This window comes from Bos taurus, chromosome 5, assembly GCF_002263795.3.
Source record: "Bos taurus isolate L1 Dominette 01449 registration number 42190680 breed Hereford chromosome 5, ARS-UCD2.0, whole genome shotgun sequence".
NCBI lineage: Eukaryota > Metazoa > Chordata > Mammalia > Artiodactyla > Bovidae > Bos > Bos taurus.
In genome coordinates, this window is record NC_037332.1 from 68,908,269 (window position 1) to 68,933,479 (window position 25,211).

A 25,211-nucleotide genomic window follows, 5' to 3' on the forward strand; every position below is an offset into this window, starting at 1 on the left:
ATCCCATCAATAGCATGTAACCTTGATATGATGTGATGAAATGCCACTTTATCTTGTGATCTCTCTCCCCACCATAACCCCAGTTTAACCTAGAGAAACACCAGGCAGATCCCAATGGACAGGCATTCTGCAAATATCTGGTTAGTACTCATAATTGTAAAGATGATCCAAATCCGTACAAGTCAGAGAGACCATCACAGCCAAGAGGAGACTAAGGAGACGTGACAACTAAAAGTATGTGGTATTCTGGATGGGATCCAGGAATAGAAAAAGGACATTACATAAAAACAAAGGAAATTGGAATAAAGTGTAGATTTTAGTTAATGGAAAAAAAATGAGGGGCTCATTCAAGGGCTCCAACTGTTATTTCACTGGAAAACAAAGGTGCTGGGTCCTCAGAGGACCCAGGTACTAGACTTGTGGGACACAAGTCATTCTTTCAGGCTTTCAGCTGAGGGGTTCCCTTTTCCTCCAATTTCTTGGGGCTTCCCGATCTCCTTTGAGCCTCTTTTTCCTCATCTGCCCAAGAATCCCAGAATGGTTGAGGGAATAGGTCAGGAAGCAGAAGCTGGATGTTCATCCCTACCATTTAGTTCAGTTTAGTTCAGTTCAGTCGCTCAGTTGTGTCTGACTCTTTGCAACCCCTTGAACCACAGCATGCCAGGCCTCCCTGTCCATCACCAACTCCCGGAGTCCACCCAAACCCACATCCATTGAGTCGGTGATGACATCCAACCATCTCATCCTCTGTTGTCCCCTTCCCCTCCTGCCCTCAATCTTTCCCAGCATCAGGGTCTTTTCAAATGAGTCAGCTCTCTGCATCAGGTGGCCAAAGTATTGGAGTTTCAGTTTCAACATCAGTCCCTTCAATGAACACCCAGGATTAATCTCCTTTAGGATGGACTGGTTGGATCTCCTTGCAGTCCAAGGGACTCTCAAGAGTCTTCTCCAACACCACAGTTCAAAAGCATCAATTCTTCGGCGCTCAGCTTTCTTCATAGTCCAACTCTGACATCCATACACGACCACTGGAAAAACCATAGCCTTGACTAGACGGACCTTTGTTGACAAAGTAATGTCTCTGCTTTTTAATATGCTGTCTGCTGCTGCTGCTGCTAAGTCGCTTCAGTCGTGTCCGACTCTGTGCAACCCCACAGATGGCGGCCCACCAGGCTCCCCCATCCCTGGGATTCTCCAGGCAAGAGTACTGGAGTGGGTTGCCATTTCCTTCTCCAATGCATGAAAGTGAAAAGTCAAAGTGAAGTCGCTCAGTCGTGTCTGACTCTTAGCGACCCCATGGACTGCAGCCCACCAGGCTCCTCTGCCCATGAGATTTTCCAGGCAAGAGTACTGGCTGGAGTGGGGTGCCATGGTTGGTCATAACTTTCCTACCTCCTAAACTTTTAGCAAATCAGTGTGTCCCTGTTTCCTTGCTGGTTAAGTGAGCATTGGAGGTTTCAGTAGGTTATCACTTGTCAAGTACTTAGCACAGCACCTGGTGCTGGGCAGTGCTCAGCCTAGGTTAGTGTGGTTGTCTCTTGTGACTGGCTTCCTTTGCTCTCATGTGGCCAAGGGTACATTAACAACAGCCAAGGACAGCAGTAACCCTGCTAATAATAATCAGACTAGCTCATAGTTATTGAACTTTTACTATGTAAGTATTTCATATGTATTTTCATTGTATCCTCAAATCAAATTGAAATAGTTGCCTTTATTTATATGTTATTTATGCTTATTTATTTATACTTATTTTTATTATATATTATATTTATTAATTTATACTTTATATATACTTATATCTTTATTATCTTCCCATTATAGATAAGGGAAGTGAGGTTTGAGGAGAACAAGTAACTCACCCCAAGTCACACAGGTAAGTTGGAGTCAAACCCGCACTCATATTGTGGGAATACATGACTGTCTTAGTCTCTTGGGGCTGCTATGTCAGATTACCACTGACTGGGTGGCTTATAAACAACAGGAGTTTATTTCTCACAGTTTTAGGGGATGAAAGTCAGATCAGGGTGCCAGGATGGTCAGGATCCAGATTGCAGACTGCCAACTTACCATCATATCCTCATATGGCAGAAAGATGTTAGGGAACTCTCTGGGGTCTCTCTTATCAGGCACTAATCACATTCATGAGGCTCCACCCTCATGACCTAATTACCTCCCAGAGACTCCACCTCCAAACACCATCACATTAGGGATTAAGTTTCAACATACATACTTTTTGCGGGGAGAGGGGAGATGCAAAACTTCAGTTCATGGCAATGACTTTCTAAATCCAGTGCCTCCACTCTTTGATGATGTGGTTTACAGTTCTTAAACTTGGTTTCTTGATTTACTAGTTCACATTCTTGAGGAGAAATGTGATGGACTACTCTCAGTCTATGGATATTTTCCCCTTAGGTTAGGTGTGCATTGTTGGATCAGTAGGCTGTGGCCAGGGGGGTGGGGTCATGTGGTTCCAACATGGCAGTCTAGACCACAGAGACAGAATGTTTCTCAGAAAGGGAAGGTAGGATATCAAACCCTTCTGTTATACACTCATGTTTTAGTCCTAAAATTGTCTCAATGTTCCCTCTGGAGGGTTAAGTCACTGTAGGTATTACTGTATGCCTTTTTCCTGCTGATCTGGGCTGTAGGCGCTGGGGCCATTCACTGGCAAGCCCAGTCCCACCCAGCCCTGGAATCAATCTACATGGTGTTGGCAGTACATTGAGTGCCCTGTGTCTGCCAGTGGGTGGGATCTGGAAATTAATTTGGCAGCGATAAGCAGCTAATGTCCATGTGTCTACCATGCTGGTTTTCCCCCCACTTTTTGCTTGGTCTTCTGTTGATATTCCTGCTTGGTTCTTGGGATGGTACTTTAATAACCCAGATCATCCCACCACTTCCTCCCCACTCCCTGGACCCCCAACCACTAGCTGAAATCCTGTCCTAATTTAAACATAAGGCTCTGAATCACAGACTCCCTCTGCTGCCACACATCCATCTATCTACCTACCCACCTACCCACCCAACAAATCAGGTCCCTTTGCATGTTTTTCTTTTAACTTTCACTGTAGAAAATTTCAGACATTCACAAAAACATACAGCCTCATATGATAAATCTTCATGTTACCCATCACCTGGTTTCAACGATTAAATCATGGCCAAGCTTGTTTTATTTAAACTTCCACCTAATCTGCCTCAGTATTATTTTGTACCAAATTTCAGATCGTTATCACTGCTTCTATAAATAGTTCAGTTCACATCTCTGAAATATTAGGTTTGTTTTTAACATAATCACAAGCCTATTAACTTGCTTAAATATATTAACAATGATTTCTTTATATCATCAAATAATCCAGTCAGTGTTTATATTTCCAGTTGTCTCACACATGTTTTAAGTGTTTTTTTTTAATTAACAGTTTTTGAGTCAACATTCAAATAAGGTTAACATATTGTGATTTGTTGATAAAATCACCAGATTTTTGTCTCCTTTTCTAGTTTCCCTTTTATTTCTTAAAGAAATTGGGATGTCTGTTCTGGAGAACCTCCCAGTGGGGACGTGCTGATGGAACATTAAGACTGAAGGCCCTGCTTCGGAGTTGCAGACTCACTGTGACCTTACAAGGTGGAAGGAAGGAAGGAAGGAGCTCTCTGGGGCTTCTTTTAAGGGCACTACTTCCATTACTGACAGCTTTATCCTCATGGTCTAACCACCTCTCTGAAGTCCCACCTTCTAATACCATCACACTGGTGATTTGGCTTCAACATGTGAATTTTAGGGGACACAGATATTCAGCCTATAGCAGGGTATAACTTGGACTAGATATGAAATAGACCCTAAATAATGATAATATTAAATTAGGTAGAAATTGATTTCTCTCTCATGTAAGCATCTGAGCTCATGACAGTGGCTCTGCTTCACAAGGCCATTAGGAGTCCAGCTCCTTCCATGTTTTGATTGAGAATTTGGTCTCTGGTTACAGGAGATGAGAATTCCTTTCTATGGGGCTAAGGAGGGGCTAAGGAGGCCCTTGTACTTTTCTACTTGGTTTTCTTTATTGACTAATAGTCATTGCAATCTTTCATTATCTTTTTTTTTTCCCCCAAAGAATACATTGTTCTCCAATAACAGCCATTCAATTCCATTGTCCCTAATGACTCTTTCCTCCATCTTTGGCAAAAGCCCAATATGTCACATACTCTAGGACCATTTCTTCCACCAGTATCCCATTCTATTTCACTACTGGTGGAAGTTTGACCAGTTTCACTGCCATCTTCCATATGGGGCTGAATTAGCTCTGTGTATCAACCGCAATGGACTGCCCAGGTGGCTCAGTGGTAAAGAATCTGCCTACCAATGCAGGAGACACAGGTTCGATCCCTGGGTTGGAAAGATCCCCTGGAGAAGGAAATCCTGGGGTAACCCACTCCAGTGTTCTTGCCTGGAAAATCCCATGGACAGAGGAGCCTGATAGGCTAGAGTCCATGGGGTTGCAAAGAGTCAGACACGACTTGGAGACTAAAGAACAACAACCACAACATCAACAGTAATGGGGTTCTCATTGCCTGTCAGCTGGCAGGTGATACAGCCCTAGAGTCCATTTTAGCATCTGTTTTCTCAGATTACTCCTGGCATTATCTGTCCACAGGGGGCAGCTTGTGGCACAGAGATTAGATTGTGTTAGGCCTACTGGGGGATGTGCTCAGGAGGGACACCTGTGGTGGAAAGAAAGGCGCAGAACTGAGCAGAGAGAGGAGTTCGACAGAGAATGAAGTGGTTGGATGGCATCACTGACTAAATGGACATGAGTCTGAGCAAACCCTGGGAGATTGTGAAGGACAGGGAAGCCTGGTGTGCTGCAGTCCATGGGGTCACAAAGAGTTGGACACGACTTAGTGACTGAACAACAACAACAGCTTCAACAAAGGCCTCAGCTGACCATTGAAGAACCTGAGAAGCTGGGATGACTGGTCAGACTTCAGGTCTCAAATGTGGGCAAGAGACTAAACCTTTGTATTCCCACAGCAACCAGTTACCACAGCAGGCTGCTGCCCCTGGGAATGAGCATCGTCCTTCAGTGAGATGGTTTTCTTTAGGAAAAAAGGAGCAGTTTCTGAGAGGGCTGATAGCTGAGAGACCTCAGCCAGCAAAATGCCCAGCAGTGGAGGGAATATGAAAAAAAATGGCCACAATATTTTTAGAGATACGCCCATTAAGAAGTGGAGTCTGTTTTCCACCCCTTGAATTTGGCTTGGCCTCGTGACAAGCTTTGGTCAATGGGGCCAGAATCACATGTGATACAAGAGTCTTGAAAGTGCTTGCCCACTGGGGCTTGTTCTTCTTTGGCTGCTGGGGGCCCTTCCATTGGCATGTGGAGAAGCCCAGGCCAGTGCCCCTGAGAGGAGAGAGGCCCTATTCAACCCAGGTGAGTCCCAGACATGTGACATCCTAGCCCATCCAGGCCAGGCCAGAGGCCCACATGAACCACCTCGCAGACCCACAGGATCAGGGAAAATGATAAGTGTTTATTACTTGCAGGCATTCAGTTGTAGGGGTCATTTGTTACACAGCAAAGAATTTACTGATGACTAGGGTAGCAGGAACCTGGCACTTGATCTGACCAAATGGGGAAAATGTTTTGGGATTTGGCAAACATATATGGTTTTATTTCCCTTTCCCAGGTTTCTAGATTTCTAATAAAACTCTAGCCAAATCCATACGCTTTTCAGAGCCTTTACAAAGCACCCTTTCAATTACCCTTCTCAGCTCGGACAAGGGAATAGAAGAGGCCTTTACCATTCATATATGCTAAGAAAAAAGCATGCTTTCAGAGCTGCCAGTGTTGCAGAACAGAAAACACAGTCACGACTGGAAAAAAACCAAGGACTGCTATTTGATGATAAATGTTCTAAAGATAGCAGTCTGTTGATTGTTCACTGAATACAGTTTTTGGAGGAGCATTTGAGGAGCTGATGCAGTGAATGAAGTGGAAATGTGCTCAAATGAAAAAGAAAGATCAAATCAAAATAAAATGTACATCAAGCACCTTCCAGTTGCTTATCAGAAAAATATTTTCATACTTTTCATAGCACACACTTGCTGCCACTTGAAAAGGTTTGTTAAATGAATACATGGATAGTAGGATGTACTACCATGTGTGAGAAATGAACTTTCCTCTTGCCCCTGCTTCAAGCTCTTGGAGGGATTACCTTGGCATAAAATAGAGGCGTTGGGCTCAGTGATCTTAAGATTTCACTTCCCAGACCCCATAGATCTCCACTCAAATTCTAGAGCTGCCATTTCTATAAATATGTTTGTCTTCTCTCTGTTCCTTGAATTTTCCTTCTGAAAACAGAGATTTGGACCATTTAGAAAACCTAGGTTTGGGGATTCTCCATGTGATAATGGAATGTACCTGGGGAAAATGATCTGGATTTTCTTCTTTCTTCAGACTCTCAGCAACCTTTCATGTGACCTGGGCCAAGTTATTCAAACACTCTGTGCCTCAGTTCCCAAATCTGTGTAATGGGACAATACTACTACTTGTAGGGTTGTAGGGAGAATTAGGGATAATGTATGTAAAGTGTCTGCAACATAGGTGCTAAATAGCTGGACATTATTATATAATGGGTATGTTGCAGACTGCTGTAGAGGTAGGGAGAAAGAAAATTTGTATATTCTAATAAACTCTATGAAATCTGGTATTTCTGATTTTATTCATAATTGTCAAGTGTTGGGCAACCCCTCCGGACCCATTCAGCCCCACATCTTTATTTAGAGTTCTGAATTCCGTCTTTCTGACTAGTCCTTCTTCCAAACCCTTGTGGGGAGAAGTCACATTTCTTAAGCTGCTAAATCAAATGACAGTTGCTTTTTATTCCATGTGTTTCTCATTCCAAAATGTTGTTTTGAATATTTTCAGCTACTAAGCATAAACTCCAGTTGGTTATGTTTTGCCTTATAATTGATTTTTTTTTTCCTTCTGCACATTTCAGATGCCTGCTTTTGGGTTTTGCATTATTCTGTGGTTTCCCAGTCATTCACCCCACCCTTTAATTGCTCCACCAGCACTTAGTCTCTGCTGCCTGCCAAGGCCATCTCCCCCTTTTCCTAATATTCCCCGGGTTCTCCCCAAGGGTCGTTCCTTAATCCAATGAGCTCTCCAATGCTTTGCAAAATTGAAAGTCCTCTGTTTATCCTGCCCCCTCCCCTCAGTGTTCGTGGCAGTTATCTCACTTGGGCTTCCATTTCCTGCTCTTATTCTTGGCCCTCTGCCAGCCATCACACATTCACATGAAATCCTGCCTTTCCTCACAGAAGGGAAAGGCTGTTTCCATTCATGGAATGCTCACTGGCCACAAAGATGCTACACCCTAGCCACAGGCAGGGTGTCCCGGGTTTCCTGACATGCCCAGGGCCAGGTTGGAGGGCTGTGGTCCCGACAGTTATCTACAGTAAAGGCAAGTGAAGCTAGAGAACAGTGTGGTCTTTGTGGGAAAGGGGAGAGAAAATGGGCTGTCAATTCTAACTGACCTGGACTTTGGTCCATGTAGTATGACTGAGCCTCAGTTTGTTCATCTGTGGAATGGGAATCATAATTCTACCCACCTCACCACCTTCTCATGAGGGTCATGAATGAAAAGGGTCATTTGGGCCTAGAAAATGGTATTTGCTCCATAGGGATTTTATTCCCTGCCCTCCCCCTGCCCTGCCCCTTATTAGTTGCTAAACTCTTCGGGTTCAAGTCCCATCAAGCAAAAGAATGGTACCTCAAATAGGTTCATTGAAGAGGGTGTAATGAAGATGATGTATAGCAGTGGTCTCCAACCTTTTTAGCACCCAAGACTGGTTGCATGGAAGATTTTTCCACAGACCTAGGGAGGAAGGATGGTTTTGAGAAGATTCAAGCACATTTATTGTACACTTTATTCCTATTATTATTACATCAACTCCACTTCACATCATCAGGCATTAGAGGAGGTTTGAGACTCCTGTTGAGATTGATGGAGGTGTGGGCAGGGCTGAGAAATGTCCTGGGATCAGCAAGAGCCAGAAGCCTTTGCTGATGGGCAAGTCAAGGGCTTGAGCGCTGTAGCCGTGATACAGGATCAGGGCAGACTGGCCCTTGGAAAGGGTCCTGGGGTCTTAGCAAACTCTCACCATTTCCTTCCCTCTTTCTTAATAAAAGCTGGGAAAATCTAAGTGTTTTTTTTTTTTTTTTAAATTAAGTGGTTGGAAAGGAGTTGTGACTCCAACAGAGAAATGCAGCCACTGTTAAAATTATACCCTCTCGAAGCGGGGTGGGGGTGGTCACACATCCCTTCTCTCTCTTACTGCCGGTGCCTTCTCTTGGCTGACCCCAGCTGGAAGCCAGAGGTTGAGGGGCCCGAAGGATGAAGTCCAGTGTGTGGACTCCTGGTCACAGAGAGAGGCAGAGAAACGGAGAAAACGGGCCAGGAGGAACAGAATCACCTTGCCACTTGTCATTGAAGAGCCAGTCACTCTGTTCAACGAGTCTCCATTTCCTGTAAAGTGGGCATAAAACGAGCCTGCTGATCCACCTCCTGGGACTAGAACGAAGATCAGGTGAAAACGTGATAATCACTTACTGTGCACGGACATCTCTTCTTCATTGGCTTCATCTCACTCAGTCCCAACACCCAGGGATAGTTGAAGGCAGATAGACTTTGTATTCAGGAGTGGGGCTCAGCTGAGCTTTTTAACTGTGGCATCTCCATCAAGGAACTTCACTCTCTGAACCTCCCTGCTGTCTTCCTTTGGGTAACCCCACAAGTGGATCCTGAGACAAGTATTTGAGTGAAGTGGTTTACTTGGGAGCTGGTTCCAGGAAGCATAGCATGGTGAGTGTAGGGAGTGAGTAAAACCAATAGCAGATCTCGGTCCTACAGGGACCTCTGGGAGACTGTGTGGGGAACAACCCTGAATTGTTCTGTCACTGGGTGAGGTGCTGGACTGCTTATCCACTGGCTCCCATCCCTTGTTGGCTGAGGGTTGCTCCTGCGGTTTCAACTCCATGGGCCTTCCCGGTAGCTTGTATTTGGGCAGAGGAAACTCAGCAGCCAGAGAGACACAGGAAGTCACATTGATGCCCTCCAATGAGCCAGGGGGAACTGGCTGGGGGACTGACTACATCTGCTTGGGTTTCCTATGTTAATTCAAGGGGCAGCTGTGAAAATTAAATGATTAATGATGAAATGATGCAATGTCTGCCAAGAACCTGACCCATAGTAGGTATCTATAAATAGGAGGTATTCATAAGAAGTTGGGTAAATAATATTCTTGTCCTACAGATTGTGGCAAATGGGACTCAAAGAAGTTAACACATTTGTCCTAAATCACATGGACAATTCTAACATGGCCAGGGCAGCCCTGACTCGCACTCTGCCATAGCCACCTATGTTAATGGACTCTACATGTACAGAGCTTTTGTGTCATAAAGCGTGAGAAGCTCCATAAATATATTATAAAATGTTTGTAGTCCCAGACGTGCTAGCTCACATCCAGCTTAAAGGGACTCTGAGTAGCTCTTCTCTCAGTCCTAATCCTCATAAGCTCAAATACATATTTTCTTAGTCCCCTGGGGTCTTCCACTCTGTGCTCCAACAATCCCCAGCCCTTCATTAGCGATGCCTAGGTGTCTCCACAGATTTCAAAGGGGTGCCAGAAAGTCTCCAGACGAAATAAAGTGTGCTGTAAACCGCTAAGGGCATAAAACTCTAGACACCTTGTTTTCCATGTAATGTTTCCTTTTCAAAACAAATATTTTGAAATGCCCTCTGACTATCCTGCTGATACAGGCAAAAAAAAAAACCCAATAAAATGCATAACTCTGTTTTAAAAAAAGTTGTAGTAAAGCGTACATCATGTAAAATTTACCATTTTCACCATTTTGAGGTATTCAGTTCAGTGGCATTAAGTACAATCACATTGTTCTGTAGCCATCAGCATCAACCAGCTCCAGACCTTTTTCTGTCTTCCCAAACTGTGACTCTGTACCCATTAAACACTAACTCCCCACTCTCTCTGCTCCCCAGCCCATGGCAACCACTGTCTACTTTTCTGTCTCTAAATTTGACTCCTCTAGTGACTTCATATGGAGCTTCTCAGGTAGCACTAGTGGTAAAGAACCTGCCTGCCAATGCAGGAGACATAAGAGATGTGGGTTTGATCCCTGGGTCGGGAACATCCCCTGGAGGAAGGCATGGCAACCCACTCCAGTATTCTTGCCTGAAGAATCCCACGGACAGAGGAATCTGGTGGGCTACAGTCCATAGGGTCACAAAGAGCCGGACACGACTGAAGCAACTTGGCACGCGCACATACAGAGACCCCGTATTAGTGGGATCTTACAGTATTTGTCTTTTGTGACTGACTTAGTTCACTTAGCATAAAGTCTTCAAATTTTATGCATGTTGTAGCCAGTGCCATAATTTCCTTCCTTTTTAAGGCTAAATGTTACCCTGTGGTATGTTTTCTAGACAACATTTTGTTCATCCATTCATCTGTGGATGGCACCTGGGTTGCTCCCACCATTCAGCTACTGTTAATCATGCTGCAGTGAACACGGATGTGCAAAGACTTGGTTGAGTCCCACTTTCAGTTCTTTGGGGTATCTGCCTAGAAGTGGAATTGCTAAATCCCTGGTCATTCTATGCTGAATGTTCTGAGGACCCTCCATACCATTTTCCATAGCAGATGCACCATTTTACCACCTCCCCTCCCCTCCCCAATCCTGGCGTAACTGTTTCACAAAGGAGGAAAAATAGGCTAGTAACTTGCAATTAAGTAGTATGTTGTGTTTCAGAACGTAACACTGAGGCTGGACTGCAGGGATACACAACACACTGGTTAGACACCTACCTCTTATCCACGAGCACAGGCTACTGTGCAGGTGTGATGAAACCCGTGCTGTTCCTGAGTGTGTTGATATCGGTGATTTTCCACAAACAAATCAATGCCATCTCCATCTGACTTGTTGCATTCCTTGTGTACAACATACAATGGATATATATTAAAGATGTGTACAAGTACCTTGATATTTATATGTGAGACAAAATTATACTCAGAACTTTATGAACAAGCTTTTTATCTACATATTTTTCTAGCAGGACATTTGAAAGGTGTGTGGGATGGGGAACATTTTTTATTGTGCAGCACTGTCCTATGCCTCACCTGCTAATTTCCAGCAGCAAATTCCCCCAAACCCCCAACATTGTGACCAAAAAATGCCCCTACAGATTCCCTAAATACTCTCCAGGGAGTGAAATATGGTCCCCATTACAAAATGTCTAGCAAGCCCACCCAGGGTATAAAACATTGTAAGTAAGTGACCTTTGGTTGCTTCACAGTAAGAAGGAGAATTGTTGGCACAAAGGCATTTAAAGATGTCCAAGGAGTCCAAGATTTTGGTCACAAAAATCACCATCTGGAATTTCTTCCACTGGTTTCTTCCATCCCACAAGGGCTCAATTGTTCTCAAAATCTGTTTTCAGTGCTCAGCTCATGGGTGAGAAGCAACCCAGGGCGTGAGCACGTCTGGTCTCTGTGTGTCTGTGTGCGTGTGCTCAGTTGCTCAGTCATGTCTGACTCTTTGCAACCCCAAGGACTGCAACTTGCCAGGCTCCTATGTCCGTGGAATTTTTCAGGCAAGAATGCTGGAGTGGGTTGCCATTTCCTCCTCCAGGGGATCTTCCCGATCCAGGGATCGAACCCACATCTCCTGTGTAAAAATTCCTGCAATGGCAGGCAGATTCTTTACCACTGTACCACCTGGAAAGCCCACGGTCCCAGTGGGAAGATTCAAAAAGAGGGCAGATTTATGAAACATCTTTGAGGCTGATTCTCTAAAACTTAAGAGATTAGATGTAGGGAGTGAGAAAAAGATGAAGTAAAAGATGGCCTAGTATCCTTGCGATTCAGTACAGGGGAACTGACATAAGGTTGATATGGAGACGGTGAATGAGTATTATACTTAGAGCCGGCCCTGAAGCTTGGCTGATGGATGGTGCCTGTGACTGTGTTCCACTGTGCAAGGGGGCTCGAGGGCATGCTCTGAGTGGAGACGGTGGAACTAAGAGACAGCTGGTTATTAGTGGTTCTGAGATATAGCAGGAAGAGCACAAGGCATTAGGAGAAGGAAGACTAGGATTTAGGTTTCTGCTCTACCATCAGTAAGATGTGAAATTTGGGACAAATGGCTGACAAGTGTCAGTTTGCTCATCTGTAAAATGGGCTAATTCCAGCCTTAACCCAGCACCCAGGGCACTTGTGTGACAGCATCATATTCTTGGCTGTGCCCTTTTATCTGACACCTGCTGCTCTGCTCACCTCACACCCTGCTGCTGCTGCTGCTGCTGCTGCTAGGGTGCTTCAGTCGTGTCTGACTCAGTGCGACGCCATAGACGGCAGCCCACCAGGCTCCCCTGTCCCTGGGATTCTCCAGGCAAGAACACTGGAGTGGGTTGCCATGTCCTTCTCCAATGCATGAAAGTGAAGAGCGAAAGTGAAGTTGCTCCATCATGCCCTACTCCTAGCGACCCCATGGACTGCGGCCCACCAGGTTCCTCCGCCCATGGGATCTTCCAGGCAAGAGTATTGGAGTGGGTTGCCATTGCCTTCTCCCACCTCATACCCTAGATGTTGGTAAATATCCTGGGTATCAGACAAGGATCTCCAGAGAAAGAGAATCAACAGAATATATGTCTGTGTATGCTAAGACATTTTGGGGAATCTAAGGTTATTTTAAGGAATTTGTTCACATGTTTGTGAAGTTGGCAAATCCGAAGTCCATGGGGAGCTTGGCAAGCTGGAAACTCAAGCAGGATTTCTATGTTAGAGTCTTGAGGCAGAATTCTTTTTTTCAAGGAACCTCATTTTTTTGTGTTTGAGCCTTCAACTGATTAGATGAGACCCACACCAGTCCATCCTAAAGGAAATCAGTCCTGAATACTCATTGGAAGAACTGATGCTGAAGCTGAAACTCCAATACTTTGGCCACTTGATGTGAAGAACTTCATTTGAAAAGAACCTGATGCTGGGAAAGATTGAAGGCCAGAGGAGAAGGGGATGACAGAGGATGAGATAGTTGGATGGCATCACTGACTTGATGGGCATGAGTTTGAGCAAGCTCCGGGAGTTGGTGATGGACAGGGAAGCCTGGTGTCCATGGGGTCACAGAGAATCGGACATGGCTGAGTGACTGAACTGAACTGAACCCACACCATCAAAGGTAACCTTCTTAAAGTCAGTTGACTGTAAGTGTTAATCACAGCTGCAAATACCTTTTCAGCAACATCTAGACTAGTGTTTGACTAGAGAGGTCCAACCCATGACCAGGAATTGAGCCCTTGGGATCTGCTCCACTTGTCACATAACCAACAACACACTCCTGGCTTGCTCTGGGCCTCATAGTCTTCCTTAGGAAACTGACTATCACAGCACAGTCCCTCCAAAGCCTCAGGAAGAACTTTCCATATTAAAGTGCCCCGGTTAGAACAGGTAGGGTTCAGCATCTCCTCGGCTAAGCATGGTCCCAGTGCTGTCTCTAGTGCCTTAAACCCCACTGAGTTCAACCCACTGGAGTGCCAAGCACCTACATCGTTGCCAGGACCCCTGAGTTTCCCTGACTTCACTGCCCGTGTCCTTCCTCACTAGACTAAAAGGGCCCCTGTGGTGCATGCCATCTTCCCAAAGAGTGGGGCCCTCTTAGCGCTCTGCCAGCAGCTGAGCCTGTCAGCTGCCAAGTGGTTCCTGCCTCTCCTAGGGTCTTGGGCCCCAGCTCTTTGGGACCATTTGGCTTTACTAGGTCAGGCTGCAGAGAAACTAAGGAGTTGTGGAGAGTATGGCTTTCCTGAAAAAGGAGTCCCAGGTAGCTTAGGCCCTCTTGCTGCTCTGAGCTCGCACTGTATTTTACCACTTGCTCTCTTACCCCATCCCCATCGTCCCACCTGTGCCCCAGCCCCCTTAGCAATCTGTGAAAACAGGCAGCTATTATTAAGATTTTCACCAGTTTTGAGGACATAAACTCTTGTGTTTTGCGCCCAAATTTACTGTCTCTCTTTCACTTGTCACCTCCATGAGACTAAACACAGCCCCCTCCCAACTCTCCCCCACTCTTAGCTTTCAAAAGAGATTCCCTCACACCAAACATTTTGCAAATATAAGTAGAATTTCCTTAAGACTTGGTTGTGATAACTGGTTGAAGTTCATTTCCTGACCAACTGGACCTAGGGATACTTTGTCATTTATTTCTTTGTTTATTTATTCATTTATCCCAAACGTGACTACTTCCCAGGTGCAAAGCTTGCTCCAGCAAGAGTCAGCCCTAGAGGGAGTGAGGTGGTTATGAGCATTTATTTGTCTGTGTCGTAGTCAGGAGTGTGGACTTGTGGAAAACATGCTGACTGTGGGCTCAGCATGAAATTGCCCTTCCCTATGGCTTCCAACTGAAACACTGTGTCAGGAGACATGCTACCTTTAAACCCCATCTCAGCCACGCAGCCTCACCCAGGCTGGTGGGGAAGGGGTGGGAGGGTTGGGTGAACCAGCTGAGGGGTGGCTGTCATTTAGTCCCACCTCAGCCCCATGGTGGTCAGGCTTGTTTTTAAGTCGCTCAGTTGTGTCCTACTCTTTGCAACCCCATGGACTGCAGTATGCCAGGCTTGCCTGTCCTTTACTATCTCCCAGAGTTTGCTTAAACTCATGTTCATGGAGTCAGTGATGCCATCCAACCATCTCATCCTCTGTTGTCCCTTTCTCCTCCTGCCCTCAATCTTTCCCAGCATCAGGGTCTTTTTCAATGAGTCGGCTTTTCGCATCAGGTGGCCAAAGTACTGGAGTTTCAGCTTCCGCATCAGTCCTTCCAATGAATATTCAGGGTTGATTTCCTTTAGGATGGACTGATTGGATCTCCTTGCAGTCCTAGGGGCTCTCAGGAGTCTTCTCCAGCGCCAGAGTTGTGATTGGATCTCCTTGCAGTCCTAGGGGCTCTCAGGAGTCTTCTCCAGCGCCAGAGTTCTAAAGCATCAATTCTTCAGTGCTTGGCCTTTATGGTCAGCATTTGGTAAACGACACACAGGCTCACCAGTGCCATGACAGTTCTGAAGCCGACCATAAAAGGCCAAAAACTGGGTGGCGGCCCAGTTCTTAGAAATTCCTGCCCCCTTCCCTGGTGTTTCAGAAGGTCTGGCAAGTGTGATGTAAATGTGAAGAGCAGCCTGGTCGTGTCTCTGCCGTCTCCCGGCCTTTGGCATCTGGGCCCAGGTCACTGCCTTCTCCCTCTTGTCTGATAGAACCTTCTCTTCATTCCCTTGACCTCAGGAAGATGACTTTGGAGTTCTGGGAGCCACGTTACCATCTTCCCCTTCTTCCCAGTGTCTTGGATATTACTTCTCTGTGTCCACAGCATGTGTGGTTTCCCAGGGGGATTGTAAACTCCTCGGAAGCTGCCAGAAGCCTGAGATCTCTGAGGCACCTTTCCTGCCTCCTCCATACTCTCCTCTCACGAAGGCACTGTCCTGGCTTCCTTTCTCAGGTTCTTTTATACTCACCTAAAGGGCCCAGGGAATTGGCTCTATGCAGGTTCCCTTGACCCACTCCAGTGTTCTTGCCTGGAGAATCCCAGAGACGGGGGAGCCTGGTGGGCTGCCGTCTATAGGGTGGCAGAGTCAGATACGACTGAAGCGACTTACCAGCAACAGGTTCCCTTGAGCTTTCTTGTCTTTGCTGGTCTCCACACCTGGCCTGATGTCCCCTCTGCCTCTGCCTGTCCAAAGCCTGATTCTCCTCTCCCTACTTCAGCTACGACCCCTCTCCTTGGATTTCAGACCCCTTAATTCCATTCCCTCTAGGGCATTTAAAATAATAGCGACAACCAACCTCTGTCTGCTGAGAAGATAAAAAACCTTATGATTTTTATTTTCTTCTAACCAAAACATTTTGGTGAATAGCTGCCATGTATCTCATTAAAAAAAGAAAACTATTTATTGATGGCTGCACTAGGTCCTAGTTGCTTTCTCTAGTTGCAACAAGCAGGGGCTCTTCTCCAGTTGCAGTGCACAGGCTTCTCATTGCAGTGGTTTCTCTTGTTGTGGAGCATGGACTCTAGGGTGCAGGCTTCAGTAGCTGTGGCTTGAAGGCTGTAGAGTGAGGGCTCAGTAGCTATAGGGCATGGGCTTATTTGCCCCAAGGTGTGTGGAATCTTCCTGGAGCAGGGATCGAATCCATGTCCCTTGCATTGGCAGGCAAATTCTCAAACACTGGACCACCAGGGAAGTCCGTATCTCATATTTATTATGAACAGATTCTTTACATACATGTCATTCTTAATGGTCACAGCAACATTGCGAGATGTGTGTTAGTGTGCCTATTATACAGACAGAAGAATTGAGGAGCAGAGACGCCAGGTCCCTTGCTCAAGTTTATCCAGCCAGGAGTCAAACACAGGTCTGCCTGACCTCAGAGTCTTCTAATCCACCAGAACATGTGGCTCATGGTGAGGACATACTCTTCTCTGGTCTCTTCTTATAGACTTGGAAATGAGGCTGGGTGAGGATGGGAAACTTGCCCAAGAGGCAGATGCAGGACTCTGGCCCAGGCCTTCTTGTTACAAATCCTAGACTTCTCCCTCTATACTGCTGCTTCTCATGGTGGTTTATCCTGCTGGATAGTCATCAACTAAATGTTCACAACTAAATTCCTCCACCTGGTTCAAGCAATGTGCAGGTAAGATTAGTATTGGATTCACCTGGTTGGATCCCCAAATTGCCAAAACTGATGCGTGACCACTGGGGCTTCTGATCCATGTTACATGGGTAGTTGAATGGAGGACATGAGATCTACTGATAGGAAGGGAGGTGAGAACATCTTGGAGGATAAATTCCTATGTCAGGTGGACATACCCATTTGGGATTCCACATTCCACCTGATCAGGAGGGACCTGCATAAGGCATTGAGCTCGTGGCAGGTAAGGTAGGCAGACTGTGAAAACTAACTCTTCTCTCTTCATAGTTTTGTCAAGACCCTCTCATGTGGGATGGTGGTTGATGGGGACTTCCACCGACAGTGGCCACTCCCAACCATGAGTGATTGATCTGGGCATGGGGTAATCTGAGAGCCCGTCACTAGCTGCTGGGGTGCACATTGAGAGATCTGGCATTTGCACGGGACTTGGATGGTTTCTTGGTTGCTCTTTTAGAGTGTATGAGAATTAACAATAATAAGTACTGATGGTTCCACTGAAGGAGAAACGTGCCCTTTGATAGGCTCTGTTTGGGTTTCCTGAGAAACAGACATGAAATGTACAAGGAATTTTCAGAGAGTGACAGCTGTGAAGAACAAAGGGGGACAGAGCAAGAGTGGGTAGGAGACCCTCAGAGCACAGTGAAGGTGTGCCACCTGTGACACGAGGGCAAGACAGAGCGGGACAGGGGAGGAAAGAGCCTCAGACTGCAGGGCAGGCCGACAGGGAGTGTCCAGCAGCAGTGGTCTTAGAGGTCCTGCACCGGGCAGAAATGGCCGCGCTCTGGTCTGCTCCTCATGCTCAGCCATCTGTGGCGTGAATTCAGGGAGAGCGTAGCCTTGGTGCTCGCGCTGAAGGCACAGTGGTTGGAGGCTGTCAGCCCACGGACTCCCTGCCAGTGGTCTCCTGGAGACAATGCATCTGCATGAATGACAGAGATGAAGCCAATGCTTTGGGCCCAGAAACATCTGCTTTATTGGTCACATGGCCACAGGTAAACACGTAAGTTTTTTTCACGTTAATTAACTAACCTTTCAGTTGCTCAAAATTTGTTAGCTATCTTCCCTTCTGGGAGGGTTAAATAATGGCTAGCAGGGTAGATACTGCTGCTGCTGCTAAGTCACTTCAGTTGTGTCCGACTCTGTGTGACCCCATAGATGGCAGCCCACCAGGCTCCCCCATCCCTGGGATTCTCCAGGCAAGAACACTGGAGTGGGTTGTCATTTCCTTCTCCAATGCATGAACGTGAAAAGTGAAAGGGAAGTCGCTCAGTCGTGTCCGACTCTTCGCGACCCCATGGACTGCAGCCTACCAGGCTCCTCCGTCCAATACACCTGGGTTCAAATACCGTTTATGCTACTTGTTAGCTGTGTGATCTTGGACGAGTTATCTAACTACTCTGGGATTCAGACTTCTCTTCTGAAAATGTAGAAAATAATTTTTAATGTCATAGGGCAGTTGTGCGAATTCAATGACATAATCCATGTAAAGGAGTAAGAACATAATAGCTGTTAAGTGCCTGAATTCTAGACAGGCGTCCCTCTTAAAGGGCCATGCTTGGCAGTGGCCAGCAGAGGGCAGCATTGCTGCAGTAATCTAACTCAGCTCTGGGCTGATGTAATTGGGTCTTTGAAGTTCAGGGCGGAAAAAACCCAAGATCTACAAAGTGCAGCAGGGTGACCAAATGACAGGCTGTACCAGGAGAAATGCAATGGCCCAGGAGCCTGGACAAAACTTTTTTTTTAAAAAAAGTATTTATTGGTGGATGGTTGCAATGAAACAGAATCAAGCAAAATGCCAAGAATTGAACGTCAGTTCCTCTCACACTGATTGAGCATGCAAAACAAAACCTTATCGAAAAGGACATATTTGCTCTCCTTGAATGTGTCTTGAGGGCCTCTGGAGTCTGGTGACCTGGGTTCTAGTTTGTTTTTATAATTTGTGCCAGAGAGTAAGACATTCTTTGAAAACACTTGGAATGCAATTTAAGGATCGACAATCTAGAGTTGATTGCTTTAAAGTGGAGCAGCTTTGGACTTACAGGACATCTGCTATCTGATGCCAGGGCAGTTCCTGAGTAGCTGGGTGGCTTTAAGCAACCACTGGGACATCTTTCTGTGGGAGGCAGACAGCCTTCTGAAGAGTCTAGAGTGAAGGGCCAGGGTGAGGATTATCATTATTCCATAGTCCCTGAAATATCCCCTCGAAGTTCTTGATTTGCCCTGTGTTACCCTGCAGGACATTCTTCTGGCTTTCCCTGGTGGCTCAGATGGTAAAGAATCTGTCTGAAATGCAGGAGAGACCTGGGTTCGATTTCTGGGTTGGGAAAGTCCTGTGGAGAAGGGAATGGCTACCTACTCCAGTATTCTTGCCTGGAGAATTCCATGGACAGAGGAGCCTGGTGGACTACAGCCCTTGGGGTCACAAAGAGTCGGACATGACATAACTCTTTTACATTCTGCAGGACATTCTTCTGGTTTCTCTAGTATCTTGGATACAAGGGGACATTTTCTTACCCTCCCAGCATGCTTGTGACTAATTGTAACCTTTACTATCTGGCCTCTTAGGAGTCTCTCCAAAATAGCATTTGTTGTTGTTGTTCAGTCATTTGGTCATGTCCAGCTCTTTGTAACCCCATGGACTGTGGCACACTAGGCTTCCCTGTCCTTCACCAACTCCCAGAGCCTGCTCAAACTCATGTCCATTGAGTCCGTGAGGCCATCCAACCATCTCATCCTCTGTTTTCCCCTTCCTCCTCCTGCCCTCAATCTTTCCCAGCATCAGGGTCTTTTCAAATGAGTCAGCTCTTTGCAACAGGTGGCCAAAATATTGGAGCTTCAGCTTCAACATCAGTCCTTCCAGTGAATATTCAGGGTTAATTACCTTTAAGATTGACTGGTTTGATCTCCTTGCAGTCCAAGGACTCTCAAGAGTCTTCTCCAGCACCAGAGTTCAAAGGCATCAGTTCTTCAGCGCTCAGCCTTTTTTACAGTCCAGCTCTCCCATCTGTACATGACTACTGGAAAAACCACAGCTTTGACTCTATAGACCTTTGTAGGCAAAGTAATATCTCTGCTTTTTAATATGCTGTCTAGGTTTGTCATTGCTTTTCTTTCAAGGAGCAAGTGTCTTTTAATTTCATGGCTGCAATCACTGTCCACAGTGATTTTGGAGCCCAAGAAAATAAAGTCTGTCACGGTTTCTGTTGTTTCCCCATCTATTTGCCATGAAGTGATGGGATCTGGGAGAAGGTGATGGCACCCCACTCCAGTACTCTTGCCTGGAGAATCCCATGGACAGAGGAGCCTGGTGGGCTGTAGTCCATGGGGTCGTGAAGAGTCAAACACAACTGAGAGACTTCACCTTCACTTTTCACTTTCATGTATTGGAGAAGGAAATGGCAACCCACTCCAGTGTTCTTGCCTGGAGAATCCCAGGGATGGGGGAGCCTGGTGGGCTGCTATCTATGGGGTCACACAGAGTCGGACACAACTGAAGTGACTTAGCAGCAGCAGCAGCAGATGGGACCCGATGCCATGACCATCAATAAACACAGAAATCCCTACTCCTATCTGCCATGGAGCTTTGCTCCATGTACAGAAATACAGTTCAGTTTTATGCTGTTTTCAACCTAAGTGCTTAAATCCCTGGCCCATCCTGTACCTAGCATTCCACGGTTCGCCTTTTTCACTTAATCGCGTACCTTAGAGAATTTCCAATGCCACATGTCAAAACTGACCTTGTTCTTTATGACAACCTGATGGTTATTCATTGTATGGATTTGCCAGAGTTAATTTAGAAATGCCAGATCGATGGACATTTAGACTCTTTCCAATTTTCCCCTTTTCAAACCCCCCCCCCAAAACTGCAAGATCATACTGTGTGTCTTGTTGTCCATATCTGCAAATATTTAGGATAAATGCCTAAAAATGGAGTTGCCAGGTTACAGGGGGTGAGCGTTTACAATTTTGACAGATACTGCCAAGTTGCTTCCAAAGGCTGTGCCTATTTACATTCCTGTCTCTTTCTAACACTCTCTTTATTACAGTTCGCAGATGCCAAGTAGGTTCTCTGTCATGAACTGATGGACTTGAGAGGCTGGTTAGCCCAGCAGGCAAGAGCTAGATGTTGCATTCAAACCCTAATTCAACTCTGCACAATTTATGTGAACTTGAGCAAGTCATTTAACCTCTTATGATTTGGTTTTCTCAGGGGTAAAATGATACTATGACTAGTTCCTAATTCCCCAACCCTGATTAGTGTATTAGAAAGCAAAGACGTCACTTTGCCAACCAAGTCCACATAGTCAAAGCTATGGTCTTTCCAGTAGTCATGTAGAGATGTGAGAGTTGGACCATAAAGAAGGCTGAGTGCCAAAGAATTGATATTTTTGAACTGTGATGCTAGAGAAGACTCTTGAGAGTCCCTTAAACTGCAAGGGGATCAAACAAGTTAATCCTAAAGGAAATCAACCCCGAATATTCACTGAAGTACTCATGCTGAATGTGAAACACCAATACTTTGGTTGCCTGATGCGAAGAGCTGACTCATTGGAAAAGACTGATGCTGGGAAAGGAAAAGGGGGTGGCAGAAGATGAGATGGTTGGATGGCATCACTGACTCAATGGACATGAATTTGTGCATACTCCGGGAGACAGTGAAGGACAGGGAAGCCCGGTGTGCTTCAGTCCATGTGGTCGCAAAGAGTTGGACATGACTCAGTGACTGAACAACTACAACAATCTTCCATTTAAATCATATGTCCCTTTGATAAAAGATCTAGTCTTTAGGTCCGTGAGTGGGCACTCAGGTTTGCAGGTATGGTCTGCTGGTTTGACAACCCTGTATGGTCTCTCCTATTCCATTTTACTCTAGTAAAATTCTTTTTTTTTTTTTTTTTCTGGCTGCAGATATTTTTGATTTAGAGAGTGTTGGCCAACCCTATAGAAATGCTCCTTTCACACCTGTGGAATATCATGTTGCCTGACATTCACTTCTGTAGCACGTCTAATCCTTTCCAGTCCTGGGATCTGTAATTATATACACCCCTTCTCAGCTCTGGCTGCTGCAGACGCACTGCTGGATGGCTTGTCTGTTTCCTCCTTACCTTCCAGTGACCCCTAAAAGAGTTGTTACCTGGAAGGTGAATGTCTCCGGCAGAGGTGAACGCACTAGGTATAATCACAGGCTCGTCTGTAGGAGCCAGTGAGCTCCTGGTGTGTTACTGGTGGGGCTGGACTTGACTGTAAGTGGCTATGGCTACTCAAACCCACTTGGGGTGAAGTCATGACCAGGAGCAGAGAGACAAGGAACACACCTGAGTGCGTGTGCGTCACACCTAGGCCGTCCTATAAGATTGACAGCAACCTCAGCCTAGAATGGTGATTTATAATAAAATTAATTAAAATGCTCATTCCTTAGCCACACTAACCATCTCAAGTCCTCAACAGCCCCTTGAAAGGACTTCTGGCTTCCATTTTGGATAGCACAGATACAGATCAGTTCCATCACTCCAGAAAATTCTGGTGAAAAGCACTGCTGTGAAGTGTGGCAACAGAAGCGGACATGCTGGGACCTCAGCCAAGGCTGCTGGGGGTGGGGGTGCAGTGGAGGGGTAAGCAGAGCCCTGCCCCATTGGCTAGTACAAGATGGGCTGGGGAAACTGGCTGGGCTTTAGAGGTAGGCCTTGGACCTGGCAGTGCATAGCATCCCAGAAATGAACAAACTCAAGTGAAGTTCCCTTAATGCTATGTGGGGAGGGTGGGTTCACCTTCTTGGCCGGGCATGATCTTGAGAGTCTCAGGCAGATGGGAGCCCCAGGAATCAAGCCTGCACTGAGCATTGTACATAGATGATTTCATCTGATCTTAGTGGGAGATCATACCTCATCTCATAGATAAGGAAACAGCCTCAAAGAAGGGACCCCAGGTGGAAGCACTCCTGTGACTGCTCCGGGCTGCCTCAGTGTGGGGTAGAGGGACTGAGTTCCGGGGGGAGCAGTGGTCTGAGCTCTTAGCCGGAAGCTGGCTGAAATCCAGTGCGGTAGCTGAGATTGGGGTTGGGGCAACCTCACCATCTCTCAAAGAGGACTAGAATGGAAGGCAGAGAAGAGGGGGCAGGGCAGGTGGTCCTTGGACAATGGGACAGACAACTTTGGGGGTGATGCTGCTGCCTCAGGGTGCATATAGAGGCTGTAGTGATTGATGCACCCTGTAGATCTGAGAACGAGACTGGGAGGGTAGGACTATCATGCAGTGGTGTCATGAATGTGAGCTCTTGGGGTCACACAGCCCTTCTCTAAATTCCACTTCTGCCATTTATTCCTTTGCAGCCGCTGTGGAAATCACCTCTCTGAGTTTCAGTTTCCTCCTCTGTAAAATGAACGTGATAAGATGGCATTTGTTATTACCATCATTATCTTTGGAGCCTCAGCTCTAAATACCATGCTTAACATAAATAAACCCTCAATAAAAATTGCATGGAATTGAAAACAGTTGTGAGGGCTGGAGTTTCTCTGGTTGAAACCAGAGACCACCTGGGTGAAAAGAAAGAGACCTACCTACCCAGGTGTATACCAGAGCAATAATTACTGTAAATTACAAAGCACTTATCTCTGGCCCACCAAAAGTCCCAGTTTTCTTCAGTCTGGGGAAGAGTGAGGTGTGGCTACGCTGGCTGAGTCTTGATTCTCACCCAGGGTGGTCCTGGGTGCCCCATTGTGGTGTTGTTGCTGGAACTCTCTACACCGGTGTGAGCTGTAGCCTCGATTCTTTCCTTCTTCTGACCATTCAGCTGGTACTTGTTGGGACCTCCCTCCTCCAAGCAGGACATGAAGTGAAGTGAAGTGAAGTCGCTCAGTCGTGTCCAACTCTTTGCAACCCCGTGGACTGTAGTCTTCCAGGCTCTTCCATCCATGGGATTCTCCAGGTAAGAATACTGGAGTGGGTTGCCATTTCCTTCTCCAGGGGATCTTCCCGACCCAGGGATCGAACCTGGGTCTCCCACATTGCAGGCAGACGCTTTAACCTCTGAGCCACCAGGGAAGCCCATACAAACAGCACATACACAATGAATATTCGGGGTTGATTTCCTTTAGGATTGACTGGTTTGATCTTCTTGCAGTCGAAGGGACTCTCAAGAGTCTTCTCCAGCACGGCAGTTCAAAAGCATCAATTCTCATGGTCTTAAGTTTGTCCAACAAATTAGTTCATCTGCGTCTCAAACACAACCGTTAGCACCAATAGTACATTCACATGTGTTGTTATCTCATTTGATCTTTACAGCAATCCTGAGTGGTAACCAGACCATATATTTTTAGTTCCTTTCTACAGATGAAGAAATTGATGTTCAGAGAAATGAATTCTTCAGGTATCTTGGCTAGTGAATGATTATTTAATTGTAAATAACTGATCAAACACTTTTGGGACTGTCCTTAGAAGCATTCTTTGTTTTATCCAGAGCAAAGACTTCCCATTTCCTCATAAAGCTAGCAGAAATGATTTTGAAAAACAGCTGTGGGAAAGTTTTAAAATGAGAAGCATTGTGTTGGAATTTGGTTTTTATTCTCTGCTCCCTGAGACCCCCCACTATTCACATTGGAAGTTGGGGAGAGAGAGCTCAGCTGGCTGATCTGTGAGCTATTGAAGTTTTTGCTTAAAAAGGAAATTTGATCTGTGTCTAAGTGGCACTAATGTGTGGGCTGAAAGCTGCTACTGTAAATTCAGCAAGGAATTCATTAATGCCGTGAGCCTCCTGGAGCGCCGTGGATGGGTGACCTCTGAAATAAAAGCATAACCAGGAAAGATAAGGCTTCATGCATGATCTACAGGACTCTGTTTCTGGTGATCTTCAAGATATCTTAAGTCAAGAGTACTTAGGGCCAGGAAGCCAGAAGTTGGGTAGGGAGGGGGAGACCACCCAAAGATTAAATGATACCACACAATAGATTCTTGGCTTTTTGAAATTCTTTGGCAAATCTCCTCCCCGGCCCCCCATTCTCTTTGCCGGGAATAATTTTTACACTATTCTCTTTGCTGGGAAAAAGAGGCTATTTTTGAAAATACTACAGTGCAGTCAATAAGGTTCATGAATTACTGATGGGAAGATGGAGCTGGGAAATACAGTAGTTCCCTGAATCTGTGGGGTGATACTTTCTAAGACCTCCAGTGGATGCCTGAAACTGCAGATGATGCTGAACCCTGTATACTGTTTTTTCCTAACATACATACCTATGATAAAATTTAAATTATAAATTAGGCACAATGAGAGATTAGCAGCAATAACTAGTAATAGAACAATTATGACAAAGTACTGTAATAAAGGGGCTTCCCTGGTGGCTCAGAGGTAAAGGATCTGCCTGCCAGTGCAGGAGACACAGGTTTGATCCCTGGTCTAGGAAGATGCCCTGGAGAAGGAAATGGCAACTCACTCCAGTATTATTGCCTGGGAAATCCC

At 45.9% G+C, this 25,211-nt stretch overlaps 1 protein-coding gene across 2 annotated transcripts in view; it reads left to right on the plus strand.

Annotated features, from left to right (window-relative positions):
- Window positions 1–6,702, plus strand: part of C5H12orf75 (chromosome 5 C12orf75 homolog) — a 91,702-nt gene extending 85,000 nt beyond the window's left edge. The window contains exons 5-6 of one of the 2 annotated variants that reach the window (XM_015471059.3): window positions 1,822–1,873; window positions 3,496–6,702. In XM_015471059.3, the coding sequence (XP_015326545.1) occupies window positions 1,822–1,841 (20 nt within the window). In that variant the 3' untranslated portion in view covers window positions 1,842–1,873; window positions 3,496–6,702. The remainder of the gene's footprint in view (window positions 1–1,821; window positions 1,874–3,495) is intronic. The other variant, XM_015471060.3, reaches the window with a different exon arrangement.
- The last annotated feature ends 18,509 nt before the right edge of the window (window positions 6,703–25,211 follow it).